Source organism: Caloenas nicobarica, chromosome 1 (genome assembly GCF_036013445.1).
Source record: "Caloenas nicobarica isolate bCalNic1 chromosome 1, bCalNic1.hap1, whole genome shotgun sequence".
Taxonomy (NCBI): domain Eukaryota; kingdom Metazoa; phylum Chordata; class Aves; order Columbiformes; family Columbidae; genus Caloenas; species Caloenas nicobarica.
In genome coordinates, this window is record NC_088245.1 from 89,643,186 (window position 1) to 89,659,059 (window position 15,874).

The 15,874-nt window shown below is 42.8% G+C and overlaps 1 protein-coding gene across 1 annotated transcript in view; it reads left to right on the top strand.

The window, feature by feature from the left end:
• POLQ (DNA polymerase theta) overlaps positions 1-10,411 on the top strand; it is a 55,208-nt gene extending 44,797 nt beyond the window's left edge. The window contains exons 24-30 of the mRNA XM_065646733.1: positions 244-362; positions 1,105-1,289; positions 1,637-1,748; positions 3,183-3,307; positions 4,768-4,921; positions 6,599-6,714; positions 10,298-10,411. Coding sequence (XP_065502805.1) covers positions 244-362; positions 1,105-1,289; positions 1,637-1,748; positions 3,183-3,307; positions 4,768-4,921; positions 6,599-6,714; positions 10,298-10,411 — 925 coding nt within the window. The remainder of the gene's footprint in view (positions 1-243; positions 363-1,104; positions 1,290-1,636; positions 1,749-3,182; positions 3,308-4,767; positions 4,922-6,598; positions 6,715-10,297) is intronic.
• The last annotated feature ends 5,463 nt before the right edge of the window (positions 10,412-15,874 follow it).

The window sequence follows — 15,874 nt, forward strand, 5'->3', positions numbered from 1 at the left end:
GACCAAACTGAATGTACCAGGAAGATTTATCCCTAAATCTGTTCAGAGTCAGTAAATCACTTTAGGTGTACATGTGGCCTCTGTTCAATTCCCCTATGGTCATATTTAGGTATGAATTGTCTGGAAGAGTGGAATAGAAGCTACTGACTCGCTTGTTTTCACGGATTCTTTGTGGCAAAATTGATTATGTGTCTTTCAGTGTCTTAGAAATTAGCGAAGAACAGTAATTATTTGTCTCCACAGATCTAGAAAGCGTTCCAGTGTTTTGCCTAATGGCCTAAAGGTTCAGGCTGAAGACAGATCCAAAGAAAGAGGAATACCGTTTGCTGTTAGCATGAGGCATGCCTTTGTTCCCTTCCCAGGTAATGCCTAGATCCTGCTCTGTGCCAGCTAGTCGTTAAGAATTTAGTTGACAAAAAATCCTAGATCTGATGAAGAATTAAGAACTGATGACAGTATGTATCTGACTGAGCAGCCTACTTGGAAAACCAATGCAGTAGTTAGCTTGCCCTCAAAATTATTCACAAGACTGTAAAGGAGAGTGTTTCGACTGGGGAAAGTATTCAAATATTATAATTCAAGTGTTCACACCTTCATTTCCTCTTTAAGAATACATGTCTTTTGAAGAGCTATACTTAGGCAGCTCTTAATACACAAATGGCGCTCTGTCTAGCGTTATTTCTATGCAAATGTCAGTTCCCATGTTGCCTGACCTGGCTCAGTACAAGTCTGCTGGTCTGACCTCTGTGCCAATCATTCCAATCAGGTGCCAGACTTTTACACAGACACCTGGGCAGACACTTGTCTTTGTGTTTTCAATGGATTGTAGATGTAGGAACTGGATGGAAAGCAAGCAGGCTGGGGCATTGGAGAAACAAGCAAGAATTGGTTTGATTTAATTTCTACTGTTTATTGGCACAACATTCTGCAGTGGCAGAAGCAACCCCTGAAGATATTTGCAAGAAAACGGAGACTGAGGTTGCATAGAAATGTCTGTGAAAAACTTTCAGAGAAGAAGGTGCAAGGACAGCTTCAGTCCTTCTTGTTGGAATGTCGTTCAAGTAATTTATGAAATAATGATTTCTGCTACCTTGTTGACTTCAGGTGGTTTAATCTTGGCAGCCGATTACTCTCAGCTTGAACTGAGGATCCTTGCTCATTTGTCTTGTGACTCTCGACTCATTCAATCCTTGAATGGGGGTACTGATGTCTTCAAGAGCATTGCAGCAGAATGGAAAATGATTGATCCTGAAGCTGTTGGAGATGGGACCAGGCAACAAGCTAAACAGGTAATTTTTAGGAAAAGAACTTCAACAGCAGCTTTCTGGGCTGGAAGGCTCAGTGTTCAAAATATCAGAGAGTCACAAGAGTATGGTTTGGTACTTGGGTTTGTCCGTGTTGGTTTGGTAGTTGCTTTGTATGACCCTCCCACTCTCAATACGTTTCAGCTGGAGCTGTCTGGGTTTTGGGGGATGAGGGTGGCAAAAAGCAGCATGAATGGCTAGGACTCAGAGGTAGTCTCTCTTCTTGAATGTTCCTATACACTTGTCTTCCAGTGAATCACATTTTGTTTTGGCTCTGTTTTCTCTGCATGGCTCACCATATGGTTGTGGTTCTTCACACTGTCCTCTGGCAGATTTGCTATGGAATCATCTATGGAATAGGAACAAAATCATTAGGCGAGCAGATGGGGATTGATGAAAATGAAGCTGCCAATTACATTGAATCCTTCAAATCAAGATACACAGGTTTGGATATGGCTGTTTGGGAGCTGTGAGGTGGTGGTTATTGTTGTTTTTAATCCCTTCTCTCCATGTCTCTTCAAATCCTAAATTTGTCTCAGTTCTCACTAGTCCTGTCTCTTTTGAAAAAGCTTTTCATTTTTAAAAAGTCCAGTGCATGAGCACAGCAGTTTGATACTCCATAATGACAATACAAATGGTTGTATGACAATACAACTTTAGGCCACACTTCTTATAATTTTTAAATATATCCATTTCTCTCTTCAGTTCTTGTCTTCTGCTTTCATTGAGTTTTAAACTGTTTTGCATATAACACATTTTTGTCCAGCTGCTCAGAGCAGCTCTCCCATATTTTGTAAAATGACATTGTTGCATTCCTAAGAAGCATGTTAATTTTTAGGAAAGCTATAGAAAGAGTAGAGCTGCAATCAGAAAATGAATAGAGGGCAAATGGGATGAGAGACAACTAGTTCTAATCATAAAACTTGGAAATGAGCTGGAAAATTATGTTCTGAAGATTCAGGCTTTGTTTCTTTAGAAGACAGATGCTGAGAAATGGTGTCCTGTAAAAAGTCTGGTTAGTCTCCAGTAATTTCTGGATAGTGTCTCCTTACAACCATTAGAAATTACTTTCTGCTTCCTCCCTCTCGCTACAGGTGCATACATACAAACTCTGCAAGGTACCTTATATCGTAACTTCATTTCTTATGAGTTTTCACTTATATGCATTGCCAGATTGACATGCTAATTTACATACCTAGTGAATTGACTAATGCTGCCAGTCTTGATCCTGAATAGCTCCTTTTACATTCTATATTTTGTAAACCTTGGAAAGAAAGTACAGGGAGTTAACTTTTTCCACTTCAGTGCAGTTGTTACCCGAACTTTCAGTGAAAGAGACTCTTCCCTGTCTCACCTATGTTCGTTACCTTTCTTTTTAATACCCTCAGTGGATTAACTCCTTCCCTTGCAAAGTGCAGGTGGGCAAGTTTCTTTCATCCTAGAATCTGATGTGACACAGTCTGAAGTCAGGCAGCCTGAGGCATCAAGGGCTCCGACTTCTGCTTTCAACTTACTCCCTTCCTACTACTTGCCTTTCCAGTGCTGGTCCAGGTCCTGACCTCTCCATTACCAATAATATATGTGTGATCCTTTGTGCCTGGGCACTGTGCAGAATGGATTTCCTACCTCCTTGTGCACAGCCAGATATCCTGACACTACCCACTCTCTTCCACTTCAGAAGTCTTAATAGGTTTCCCAGCAGAACTGCAAATAGGCCGACTGAGTGACCATGTGCCCTTGTTCACTGACAGGGTCTAGGAAATATAAAGAATTACCTTTTTGCTGCTTGGGTGTCCCAGACCACTTTCAGTGACCCCAGTGAGAAGTCAATGTGGAATATCAGCTGTATTAGGGAAAATTTTGTCTTTCCTTTCACAGGCATTCAGAAATTCTTGAGGGAGACAGTGAGGAGCTGCAGGAGAGATGGGTTTGTGCAGACTATCCTGGGAAGACGGAGGTACCTGCCAGCTATTAAAGATCCAAACCCCTACAGTAAAGCTCATGTATGTAGAAGTTTGGGGTTTTTTGTTTGGTTTGTGGTTTTGTTTGGTTTTTTTTTTCAGTATTAGATTTGTTTGCATATCCATATCTGCGTTTTTACAGGATCTATGAGCCATCTTTGTCTTGACCTTCCACTTCTCACTTGGTTCATTGTTCCCTCAGTTATTTTCTGAATAACAGAGCTTTTGTCATGGTTTGCTTGACGTAAGTCTTCTGTGACTGGGTGCACAGCTGTCGTTGCTGTGCTAACCTCACTTCAGAACTCCCATGTTGGAACAGGAGTGAGTAATTTATTGAAATAAGTGGACATGATTTTAAAAAGCCTCCACACAGTGATGTGCTTTAACTCTTGAGGCTGAGTTACTCCCACGTAGCAGTCTTTGTATATAATATGCTGTCAGCACTTGAACAAGAAAGGGCATTTAAGTCCTGTATTTTTGGTTATTTGTTCTTTTTCTTATTTCCCCTCAAAGGAAAATTGCTCAAACTTGTTAGATAAATATTGACTTAATATATACCTTTGTACTAGCATTATGCTTTTTTATCAAGGTCATTTCGGACACATCTGTCATAGACTCTACGTCAGTGAGAGAGAATTGACCCCCTGAGGAGATGTTGGCGCATTTCTGTGGGGCATGCTTTTCAGTGGGAAGCTGGATCAGGTCTTGTGGAATTAAAGAGTAGAGTGGAAGAGGGAGGAGGTGGGGGAGTTTGTACTCCAAGTAGTTGAAAGGGAAACAAAGACTTTTAAAAACCTTTTTTTTGAGATGATGTGACTTTAATCTGGAGGATACTTCAGCATGAAACTTTGTAGATGCACCTTCTGTTCATTTTAAAAATCATATTAAAGACCAGTTAATGAATTGTCTTCACTTTCATTTCAGCTTCCTTGTAACTTGTTGCACATGTTTCAGCTCTAATCAAAGAGACTGAATACCGTTTTCTTGTCTGAGGAGGGGATTAGTAGAGAGGTTGTTTGTGTGAAAAGTCATTGTGTCACAGTGTGGTCTGGTGTGGTTTTGCACAGCTGTAATGCTTTGCCATTAGTCCATGAAGTCCAGCTTCTTGCCTTTGGTCATCCATTCCTGATGGTTTTGGAGATAGGCAGAAATGTCTTGTGATGCTTGGACTGACTGAGATATTTTTCTGCTCCTCATGAAACTGTTACCACATGGATATGCTTCTCCCTCTTGTGGCTTGTGACTCTTGCAAGTTATTACCCTTGATATTAATTAATTTTAAATTTGTGGAAATCCTGCTTTTCTCAATCACCTGGAGAAATTTTGTGTCCCCAGCTAGTCTACAATCTCTCTTTATTTCAGGCACATATGACTAACTATCCATCTGGAGGTTTTACTATGTCTGTATTTGGCCATGTATTATTTTTAATTAAGTAACCTGTGGCATGCTGGATTTGATTTGTTTTTCTGGTTGAGTTTTGAGAACAACTGTCTATGTTTAGGCAGAACGACAGGCTGTGAATACAACTGTTCAGGGATCTGCTGCAGACATTGTCAAAACAGCCACTGTGAACATTCAGAGACGCCTGGAAGCTTTCTCCTCTGTGATCAAGTCCCATGGACATCTGGAGAGCTCCTTCCAGAGAGATCAGACTGGTATGCTCGCCTCTTCCTTGCACACTAGAGCAAAAATTTTCAGTTAAGTTCAGTTAAGTTTTAATGGGAAAAAAGTCATAAGGAAGAAGGGAGAAACTGCAGCGTTCAGATTGGAATCCCCAATAGCTTCAAAGCTGATCTTGCAAAGGTTGGCAGTGCGAGTTTGTATGCTATATGGTCTGTGATGCTACCACAGAATTGCTCAAAATCAGGAAGGAAAAACTGAGCAGATACTCTGGCTTCAAAGGCAGTGAAAAGATAGAGTGGAACAAGTTCTAGTTCCAAAGATATATTTTTTTGGTTAGAATTATGTCTGGAATTTGTTGACTGGAATTTGATGTACAGAGGCTCTGCAAGAGTGTTATATGAAGCACTTAGCAGCATAAATTTCTTGCGGCTGCAGATAGTAAAGGTGTGATGGGATGCTCATTCCCAGAGGAGTGCTATGAAGACTATTTTTTAGCATAATGTAGACAGTGTTTTGTTCATCAGCCATATATTTTTAGAAATACAACTTAACGGTTGGAGTGCTATATTTCTTTGGTAGTTCTTATGCTTCAACCTGAAACATGAAGCTGTCTTAATACGAAGAGTCTGATTTTTGTAGGACTGACAAGGAAAACTAAATAATTAATTGCCAAATCTCTAGAAGTGTGTCAGGGAGTTTTATTTTTAGATACAAGATTTGGAGGTCTGCTGTGAGTAGAAGGCTTGTGCCTGGCAAAACTTCTCAACCCCTCCAGGAGCAGCAGCTACTGACCTTTGGCCAATGTAATTGTAGGTATGCGAGTAGATGAATTTGTGACAATTTTTCCTCCTCTGATACTAGCTGTTCCAAGAATTAGAAAGAATTCTCTTTCAGCAAGTTATAAATGCCTGTGCCATCAGAGAAGCATCCTGCATCATGTGGTTTCTTCAACATTGCTGCTTCAGTGTGAGGCTTGTGCGAGGAACCGATGATGCTGTGAAACCCTTCCCATAGCTGTGAACTGGAGTCCTTCTGTTAGCTAACCTGATAAATAAATAACTTTGGAGTCTGTGTGTGTGAGGTTGTGTTTGTTTATTTTTTTTAAAAAAAGCTTTTACCATGGAACTGTTTGTTCTGTTTTATTTTTGTCAGGCAAGGCCTGCTAGTGTCCTGGTCTTGTCAGTTGCTTACTTGTTTATTCAAAAACTGCTCTTTTTTTCTTTCCTTTTTTTAATCGAGAGTAGTAGCTACAGTTTCAGATAACTGCATTTGGGAGTAGGCTACCTGCCTTTTTAGACTAGCCATTAAAATGATTTTGCAAGAAAAGCAGAATCCTAATTCCTTGCCGGAGAGAATGTTGTAAACCAACTTTGATTAAACTTGACATGATTTTGTTTAAAATATCCTTTTAAAACAGATTGTTCAGGAGATGCAACTGTCTCTTGTTTCTGTTCTGATTCATAGCTTTATAATGAAAGGCTGAAATGTTTATATCCAAAATGCTTTTCATGAACATTTTTCCCTCAGTGGCTGTACAAATATTGATAGAATAATAATGTTTTGTGGTTTCATCTGTAGGCGTGGGCTTTTTTATTTTAATGTTCCTCATGTTCTTTTTCTCAGCATTAGGAATGTGCAAGGGTTTTTTGATACAAAACCCATGCCTTTACATAATGGTATGTAACATACTGTGCTCTTCACCTGTGTAGGAACGCTCACGAGGAAGAGAAACAGAGGGACGTTACACCCCATCAGCGGAGGTTTCTTTATCCTCCAGCTCCACGATGAGCTCCTCTATGAAGTAGCAGAGGATGATGTCATCCAGGTACAGCCTTTTTCGGCTATGTTAGGATGTTTCAAACCAGCTTCCCTTCTGGGGGCTCAGCTTCTTTTCCCTGGATGCTCTCTCACTGTGCTAACAACTCTGTGAAGATGATGTTAAATTCGATGAAAAACTGTATTTGTATTCTTGATCCCTTTATTTGCAGATTCAAGTTAATTTTTCCAACGTGTGCTTTGCTGCTTATAACAGAAGTTTGTACAACTTCTATGCAAGCCTTGATGGTTGAAGTAGCTTAATGTTGTTGACAGGTGTAGGGAGCTTTGTCTCCCTGTTTACACTCATGTCTTCTGGTGCCTGACGCAGAACACGAACTAGTAGAGCTGTGGTTTATGTAAGGAAAGGAGGATTTTTTCCCTTTGGTACTCGTTTCCTACCTACTTGTCTTTCTGGTAGGAGTGTTGTGGTGCTGGTTAGCAGCATGGTTGATGTAAGAAATGTGTTGTGGGGTCTTGAGGTACCTTTCCTGTCTACATGTGTCTCTGTGTGTGCTTTTCCACCATGCAGGATCCCACTTCTGTTCTGCACATGCACATCTTTAATGACAAAAGGCTATTTCCTGATGGCAAGCAGTAACTCCTAGTCTGAGAGACCTTTAGGCAATACTGATTGGCCAGAGCATATTTTTTTTTTTAATTTCGTTAAAAACAAAAGCTTTAGTATTTTTCTCTTGAATCTCAGCTCAAGCTTCTGTTTGTTTCTCCAGCTCTGTTTGGACATCTGCTGCTTCAATACAGGCAGGCTGGTTTAGAGATAAAGAGGATCCCAGTTTCCTTTCTTTTACGTCTTTAGGTACTGACTCAAAGTTATCACAGTGTCCCCAGAAGAACTGGGGCCAAGTGAGTGGATTTGCTTATTATTTATTGTATTTTTTTTTTTTCATTAAGAGCCTCAGCTTCAAGGAATATTATTGTCAGCTTTTCTGACTGTATTTCTGTCCATAGATTTTCTGGGCAGTCACTTAAACCAGCATATGTAGACAAGGTATGTTTCTGAGACTCAGACTTTCCTTGTGTGTGCAAGATTTGCTTGTTTTTCAAGGATTTCTGTCTAGCTGAGACAACAGGGTACTTCTTACCCCTTTGGTTAATTGTTTTTAGGGCCAGAAAAGATATTTTTTGGTGATAATACTGCCTGCTGTCCTTTCAGATGCACCATAAGAATTATCCTATGGTGGAAAGATCTAGGTTGGAAAGGATCTCTTGATGTGTCTCCCTCTTAAGCCCCCACTCAAAGCAGGGCCTGAACTAATTAGTCCTTTTGAGCTACAATATACCTTTTAGTGCAAAAGAAATGACCATTTCTTGCTTTCTGTATTGCTGAAGTTTTTGTCATCTTGCTGGCATTAAAGCTTTATTATAGTGTAAATCATGTATTTCTCAGCTGCAATAGCAGTTTTTATTCAGACAAATTAGTTTGGTCACATGCTTGATGCTGGCTCTAGCTTATTTTCAGCTGCTAAAGTGCACAAAAGAAAACTAAAAATATCTTTCCATATATCTAGGAATTTGTGTTCCTGTCAGGGTATCTCTACAAATGGTTTGTAAGAGAAACAATAGTGATCATTCTGTTTTCGTTTGCAGTCTATCAGTGAACTAGGCTGCCTCTTTTAAAAGGCCACATTGGGGTAATACCTATTTTTTCTTGTGCTAAAAGTGTGAAGTGCCTGGGGCATCAGGACTTTCCCAGTCTGTGCAGAATGTCAAAGTGAAGGTAGGGAGCTTTCAGAACTTGTCCCGATAGCAAGACTCTGATAATATTGCCAAAGATGGCAGAAGGAGGCTTGACCTTCCATCTGTTGAGCTGAAGCTGGCAGTGAGGAGTCAGGTAGGAACATAAAGGTGTGGATGAAGTTAGGAATCAAAGGCTTTTAAACTGCTTGCTTGTTCCCAGCGTCATTGCATTTATGTTTTTAAGATGGCCAGTATTCCTGCAAGCGTGTTTCAGCCAAGCATTGAGAACTCTAGAATCTGTTTGCTTAACATACATACAGGAAATTCAGACCTCAAAGCCCCCCAGGTCAGGGTGCTGGTGCACGCCCCTGTCTCAACCCATCAGCTTCCCCAGGAACCTCATGCAGGTTTTTGTGTCTCCCCTGCAGCTGCTGTCCCTTGTTCAAGGTGTAGCAGCTTTAATTTGATGTTCTGGATGGTGTGTGCTGGACCTGTGACCATTCTCAAAGAATTTCCCTCTGAGTGGTTCACGTTTCTTTTGAAATACTGGGCCCCAAACTTGATCAAGGCTGCAGTAGTTTAAATAGAATGGAAAACTGATCCATGTGTCACACAAGCAACATTTTTTGTGTTCCAGAATAGCATTTGCTTGCTTTGTCACAACAGCGTGCTGTGTGTAAGCTGTGTTCAGTTTTTAATCTCCGATAACCCCATTTTTTTCCTGCCCAGGCAGTTATTTTTCATCCTATTTTTGAACAGTAGATTATTTATATCCCAGTTCTCTATCCTGCTTCTTTCTACTCTGTACTCGTCTGTGCTGAATTACATCCTATTTCAAAACATTTTTCTAGGTTATCAGGATCATTTTGAAATGTGGAATGTAAGGGCATAGGGTTTTGGAAGACAAATCTCCCCTTGGTTCTTAATGCTGTTGTAAACTCTTGTGCTCTGATCTCCTCAAATCCCTCCTCCATTCCCAGTAAAAACTATGGATGAATCGCTCCTGTGTGCACCTGTGAGGGACTTATGAAAAAGGATAGGTCAGAAAGTTCCTGTGTTGGTGCAATGGCCTCTGGCTGAGATGAGGTATCACAGTAATTTCAAAGCCTTTTTTCATTCTGCTGTGAAAAGGTCTGTGGGATGAGTGTGGACCTAAAGATTTATTGAAGTAAGCAATCCAGGACAGGACTCCGTGCGGGTCTTGGGCTAGGAAAGAGAGACCCTTTTATCCAGGGCAGTTATTTACAGCCAGGAAAAAAAATCCTGTCTCTTACAGTCCAAAAAGTCACAGGCAAAAATACCTTCTGCTTTCCCTGTGTACTTAAATGAGTGTTTTCTTAGAAATGCCTTCGGAGGGCAGCAAATGTTGGAATTGCTTCAACAAAACAGTGAGGGTGAACCTGGGGAGGATTTCTAGCACCTGCATCGAATGTGATCCACTTTCCCAGAAGTTTGTATTTCACAGGGTGCCTCTTGTGCCGACACAGTGAGGAGGGACACCGTTCGCCTATGGTGTATTTGTTTTGTGTCTTGCTTTCATTGAAGTTTTCAGAACAGACTCCACGAAACACCCAGAATTATGCAGCTGGGTGAAAGAGGAGACTCTGCAGGACTCTCAGGTGTTTAATGGAGACTTAATCTTGCCTCTTTTCTAAGTCTCAAACAGTGTGGAACCAGTCACAAGTCTGTGCTGCATAAAATGTTACTGGCTTTACACAGTTTCTCCATTCATAAACCCCAATCGGGATTAAAATATTTGGTTGCATTCTCATCATTGGTAAGTCAGTGCAAATAAACGCAGGAGAGGAGTCCAGGTGTCCGGCCGCCCCAGCTATTGACAGAAAAAGGGAGCATTGAAGTTACGTGCACGTCTGATGTCTTGCCTTTTCTTGTAGGTCGCTCAGATCGTCAAGCATGAGATGGAAAACGCCATCAAGCTCTCGGTAAAACTGCATGTTAAAGTGAAAATTGGCCCTAGCTGGGGAGACCTGCAGGACCTGGAGCTCTGACACAAGATGCACCTTTCTCGTGTGCGGTGAAGCGAAAGGCACCACGGACTGGGCAGGGCAAGGGCCAGTGTCCTCACAGGCAGCGACAGAGCTGCCCACGGTGTGATCCTCCTGCATCTTGCTGCTACGGGCATCGTCGCAATCTGCCTGCTGAAGTGCGTGGTGGAAGCTGTTATCAGTTCACCAAACCAAACACTTCAAACGTCAGACAGGACAGTGAAGCACGTTTACAGATCTGCAAAATTATTAATTGCTAAAAGCACAGTATTTAAATGAATTCTGTTAAAAATGCTTGATCCTGTAATTTAAAACAAAACCCCACAGCCTAATGTATTTATTACAAATGAAATGAGCTGGATTATTTTATTAAAACAAGGCGCAAAGATGATTTGGCAGTTCTTGTGTGTAATTGTGTCTAGGACCAAAAAAAATAGTCATTGTGTTTGCACCTAATGTTGAATTTTACAGGCCTCTGCTAGGATCATTTGTACTGAATTCTGCTGATGAATTGAGTGCCGAAGTGGCTTTACAGCTGGCTGGATTTCTCACTGAGCAGCTGTGCAGCATTCACAGGGAGCGGAACCAGGGCTTGGTTGGCCTCTGACTTTTAGGAAATCATTTTGGTGACGGACTGTTTTAATTCATCTTACTGCTGCCTTGCAAACTGGCCTTGAGAGGGATGTTGTTTGGACTCTCTTATAGTTAACACAGCAAAAACCATTCCTTTTTAAAGAATGAAACTCAGTTTATTGGTTAAAAACGGCAATTCATATTTTTATGAAGATAAAAATGTCTCAGTCTGGCCAGCTGAACTGACAGCCCTGCTGGTGTTGGGGGTTCTGGTGCATTAGAGAGGTGTCGCTGAGCAGCGGTGGGTGACCTCTGGTTCTTCCTTCCTTCAGAGACCCGGCTCTGAGGGAAGCCTCATATCCCACCTGTAAGGTGTAGGGTATGAGGCTTCCATGGAGCCTTGTTAAAACTGCTCACATTTCCCCTGCACTTCGCCCCAGCGTCTTGGACTCTGTCTCTGTGATCGGGCAGAAAGTTCTTCTGGGAGTGTGGGCTGGTCAGGCTGAGCTGGTGCTGAGACTGAGTCGGCTCAGCTGCCCAGATCGGATGCTTCAGAAGAGGGGGCAAGGAAGGAGCTCACAGGGAATCTGCTGCTGTTGGGTGTTACTCTCCTCACTAACACCTGGTCTGGCTAAACCTTGCATCTTGCAGTTTCAGTTCCCTTCCAGATGGATGTGATGGTTATACGAGTTCAGCTGGTTTTGTTAACTTCATACAATGCCTGACCTTGAATTCTCTTATTTTTATCATGTGGCCCTTATATGTTACAAGAAAGGGAGGACAGGTGCCTCCTGTCACCTTCTTTATCCCTCTAATTATTATATCATGTCTTTTCTTTTGCAGTTCCTCCCTAATGTAAACATCTCCATCTTTCCATTCTTGCCTCCTGTGAGAAATTTTCAAGCCCCTAATTATTCTTTCATTTCTGAGCTTCTGCCTGATCCTTTTTAAGAGGTGTACTTTTGAAGTTGCCTTTACAGCCTGATCTCAGAGGATGCACGCTTGCTTTCAACAGCCCGATAGCATGCTTGAGCTTGTTAACTTCAAATGCGGCACTTTTGGTGTGGCCATTATCCTGACATCAGAAGTACCTGTCACGGAGGTTTCAAGAACGTGGTGAGTTTTAAAAGATAATACTGAGGCCTGCGCACAAAGGGCTGCATCCTGGACTCTGATCCACCACCTGCCTGTTGTGCAGCAAAACGGGCAGGAGGGATCCAGCCAAAGCCCCAGGCGAGGATGCCTTGACTGTCCTTCTCGGCACCGACTTGGCCACCTTTCCTGGTTTGGATTTCAGTTCATCTTGAGATTTTTTTTGTCTCCTTCCTGCCTGCTCTGCACTGTGGTTTTCTGCCACATCTGTCACCTGGTGGCTGAGCTCTTTATCCACAGCATTCGGCTTCTTTTCTTAGCTCATTAAAGCTCTTGTTATTAACAGATCTGAGCCTCGGCACCCTGGTGCCTGACCATTTGTCTGCTCTGCCTGGGAAGGTGCTGGGTTGGACTCATTACCCACTCACGTGGCCTTATGATTTCCTGTCTTGGGGTGTCATGCGGTGACACACCTGTGCTGTATTTCAGGCCTCACCGGAGCTGCTGTAATTCGCGTCGCTTGTTCTTTGGCACATTACAGTATTTCCCTCCTGCATACTGTCTTTAGAATTTCAGAAGGATGGATCTCACGCATATTTCCCAACAAGCTCTCTAGACAGGAGTGATGCTAATCAATAAGGGGATTGACACAGAACTAAACTTATTTTGCGAGACAAGCTCAACGAGTTCCGTTTAATTAAGCAGTAATTTGGAGAAAAGGAGAAGATAAAAGGTGGCCACTGCTCTGTAAGCGAGGCAGCTGCGGCATTTGAGTCATGATATTAGAACTGGCTCTGAGCCGTTGTCTGATTGCTGCTATTTACATTCCTTGATTCTGATTAGACTTTAGGTGTTAGTGAGACTAAGCAGGGGAGGCAGGAGAGGGCTGAGGTCGGGTAAGCAGAGGCACGGCTTAGAACCGTGCAGAAGACGATACCTGTTATTTTCTGAAGTTGGTGGAAGGAGGCTGGCTGCTCGCGTTACTTATTTTTGCCTGTGGGCCCTTCTCGCCCCACCTCTGCTGGGCCGAGGCCTGTGTTTAGGTGAAAACTGGGCTTTTTTTTCTAGTTCAGCGCCCGATAACCAGACCGCAGGTTACTCTCTGTCTTCTTGTAGTCAGGATGGGACGCATCTGATCGTGTTCGCATAGCACTGCACAGCACGTGCAGCGACGCGTGCGGCCCGTGGGGAGAGGAGGGATGGTAGGACTTCTGTTCCTTGCCGCAGCCTTGTCACTCGGTGTACGTGGAATTGGTTCTGCAGCCCAGTCCTGCCCCGTGCCCTGCGCTGCCCTGGCCTGGCCGCTGCACCAGAGGGGGAGCGCGTGTCTGCCAGAGCAAACCGCAGTGGGACCCAGCCCTGGCAAACAGCCGCCGTCACCAGGAACGCCTTGTCTTTGCATCACAGGAACCCGTGCGACCCAGCTCCTCGCAGGGAGAGCCCTGTCCCCTTCGGCTGCTGAGCAGCCTTGTTCCCTTCAGCTCATATCTGCTTTCTTGTCAAAATCACTCGAGTTTCAATTCAGTCTGCTGCCAGCATGGGGCACAACATCCCTGGACTCGGTAGCAGCAACTCCTGCCCTTGATATTTGATACAGCTCCTCGGTCCTGTTCCTCACACGCAGACCACAAGCTTGTTTTGCCTTGGTCTTTCTGCTGCAGTTTTCCTTCTTTCCCAGCCTAATAAAAGTGCCCTGTGCACTTTCTTGTAGCTGGGCAGCGGTGGGAGAGGGGCAGGTGACAAGGGATGACACACACCTAATCTGATCTCGTTTGGTCCTTTAGCCTTTCTCCCATGCCATTTGCATTTCTTCAAGAAGAGACTTGGGGTGTTCCTGCTACTTTTTCCTGTAGCTCTGCAGCTGAAAAGAGGGAGCTGGAAGCTCAGTAGCTTTGGCTGACATTTTTGAGTCTCTCCTGGCAGAGCAACTCAAGCACGTGTTTGGTGAGCACCCCTAAATGACCTCACTTCTGCCTGTCTGAGGTTTCAGCTTGTAGGTGACTCTTTAACCTGAGGTGGAAGTGAGGTGCTGGTGCTCTCAGCTGGCTGAGAAGCCCGGGCACGATGCTCGTGTTCCTGGGCACGGGTACTGTGGTTACGAGGGCTCCGTGAGCTCCCTGCAGTAACGCACAGAAACACGAGCGGGGCTCCAGGCTTTGGCCCTGCGTGAGCTGCTGGGGGAGAGGAGGTGGCCCCGTCCCCACCCCAGCAACAACCCCGGCTGCATTTTTCCCTATTCCTGAGTGACTGGGCAGTGTAAGCTTCATCCAAAGGCTTTACATAAACCACACACCTTTGAAGACTTTTGGAGTGCAGGCTGGAAAAAAAGAGAGAGATGTACAACAACTAATATCAATTCTTTATTTTTTTTTTTTTTTTGGTTCTTACTGGGGACTGGAAACAGCCCCAGTTAAAGCCGCCTTAGTTCTCCCTTTGTGACACTGATTTAGGATACCTGTGGGAACAGGACATGGTTAGCGCAGGAGCGTGTGGTTCACCCCAGATTAGCCTTCCTGCTGAGATACAGGTAATGACTCGTTAACAAATCCCACAGGTATTCTGTCCACGTTGCCTTGACACTGAATCTGAGTATCAGTTGCTATTTAAAAAAGTACAATGTTTGATTTGTTGATTTAATCACAAAACAAAACACATGAATGGAAACACTCATTTACATGGCTATTGCTTATACACCTAAGATGAAGAGTTGACTACAAATGGCCACACGTAGTTCTTTAATGAGAGAGAGTGTGTTCTTACTAAGACCATACCAAGGCAAAAATTCATTCCAGACTGAAATATAATGTGCTTGAATTCACCTTTAGGTTATGGAAATGGATGTGTGGGGGCTGGGATATTTAAGGGGCATAATTAAATTTGGCTTTTTGCCTCTGTTACAATACAGACAGTTTACAAATTGAGGAGTCTTGAGGTTGAGCACAGCTCTTAGGCTGCAGTATTTTCTTAACCTCTCAAATTGTATACTGAAAAAATATTTTTGTATATATATCTTCATTACAATGCACACGATGTAGTGTGAAAGGGCTTCTGTAAAAGGCATGCGTAAACTGTATGAGAGAATGTCTATATGTAATAATTTCATACAATATGTGTAGTAGAGTATTTCTGTAAAATATTTGTGTAACAAGCTATATTCTGGTAATATAGGGAATTTCTAATTGATGTAAATAGTTGAACTGCGGAACTATTAAAAAAAATGTAGAGAACGAGTCATTATAGAAAACAAAACCTGATTCTCAAATTTTCCTTTAGCTTGTCTTTTAATCTGAGATTTGAAACGTGAGTTAAAACTCTAGGAATGGAAGTGGGGTGGTTTTTTTTTTTTTTTTTAGTTAAATAAAATAGCTTGTAGTTCATTGAAAACTTGCCCACTCTAAAAACATATAAATAATCTAATTTAATGTATTTTCTCTGTATACTCTGTCTATCTGCAGCTCCATGCACAAGATTAAACCATCTGGTGAAACCCAGAGGGCGGTGTGTGCTGTTGACGTTCTGTGTGTCTGGTTTTGGATGTGTCTGTCATAGAGAGCTCCTGTAAAAAAAGGAACGTGAGGGAACGGGGGAGCCAGATGAGCTAAAAGCTTTTAAAATTGAACTAATATTTCCAGCCAATCTGGTCTATTGTAACTGAGGATTGTGATGTTGAAGATCTAAGTTTAGGATTTCGCTGAGGTGGTGCCGTGGCCGTGGGGAAGGTGAAAGCACATGGTACTAACATCCAACGACAGGCGCCCTCAATTTTCTTACAGCGAGTCAGGTCAGACGCTGTGCTCGTTG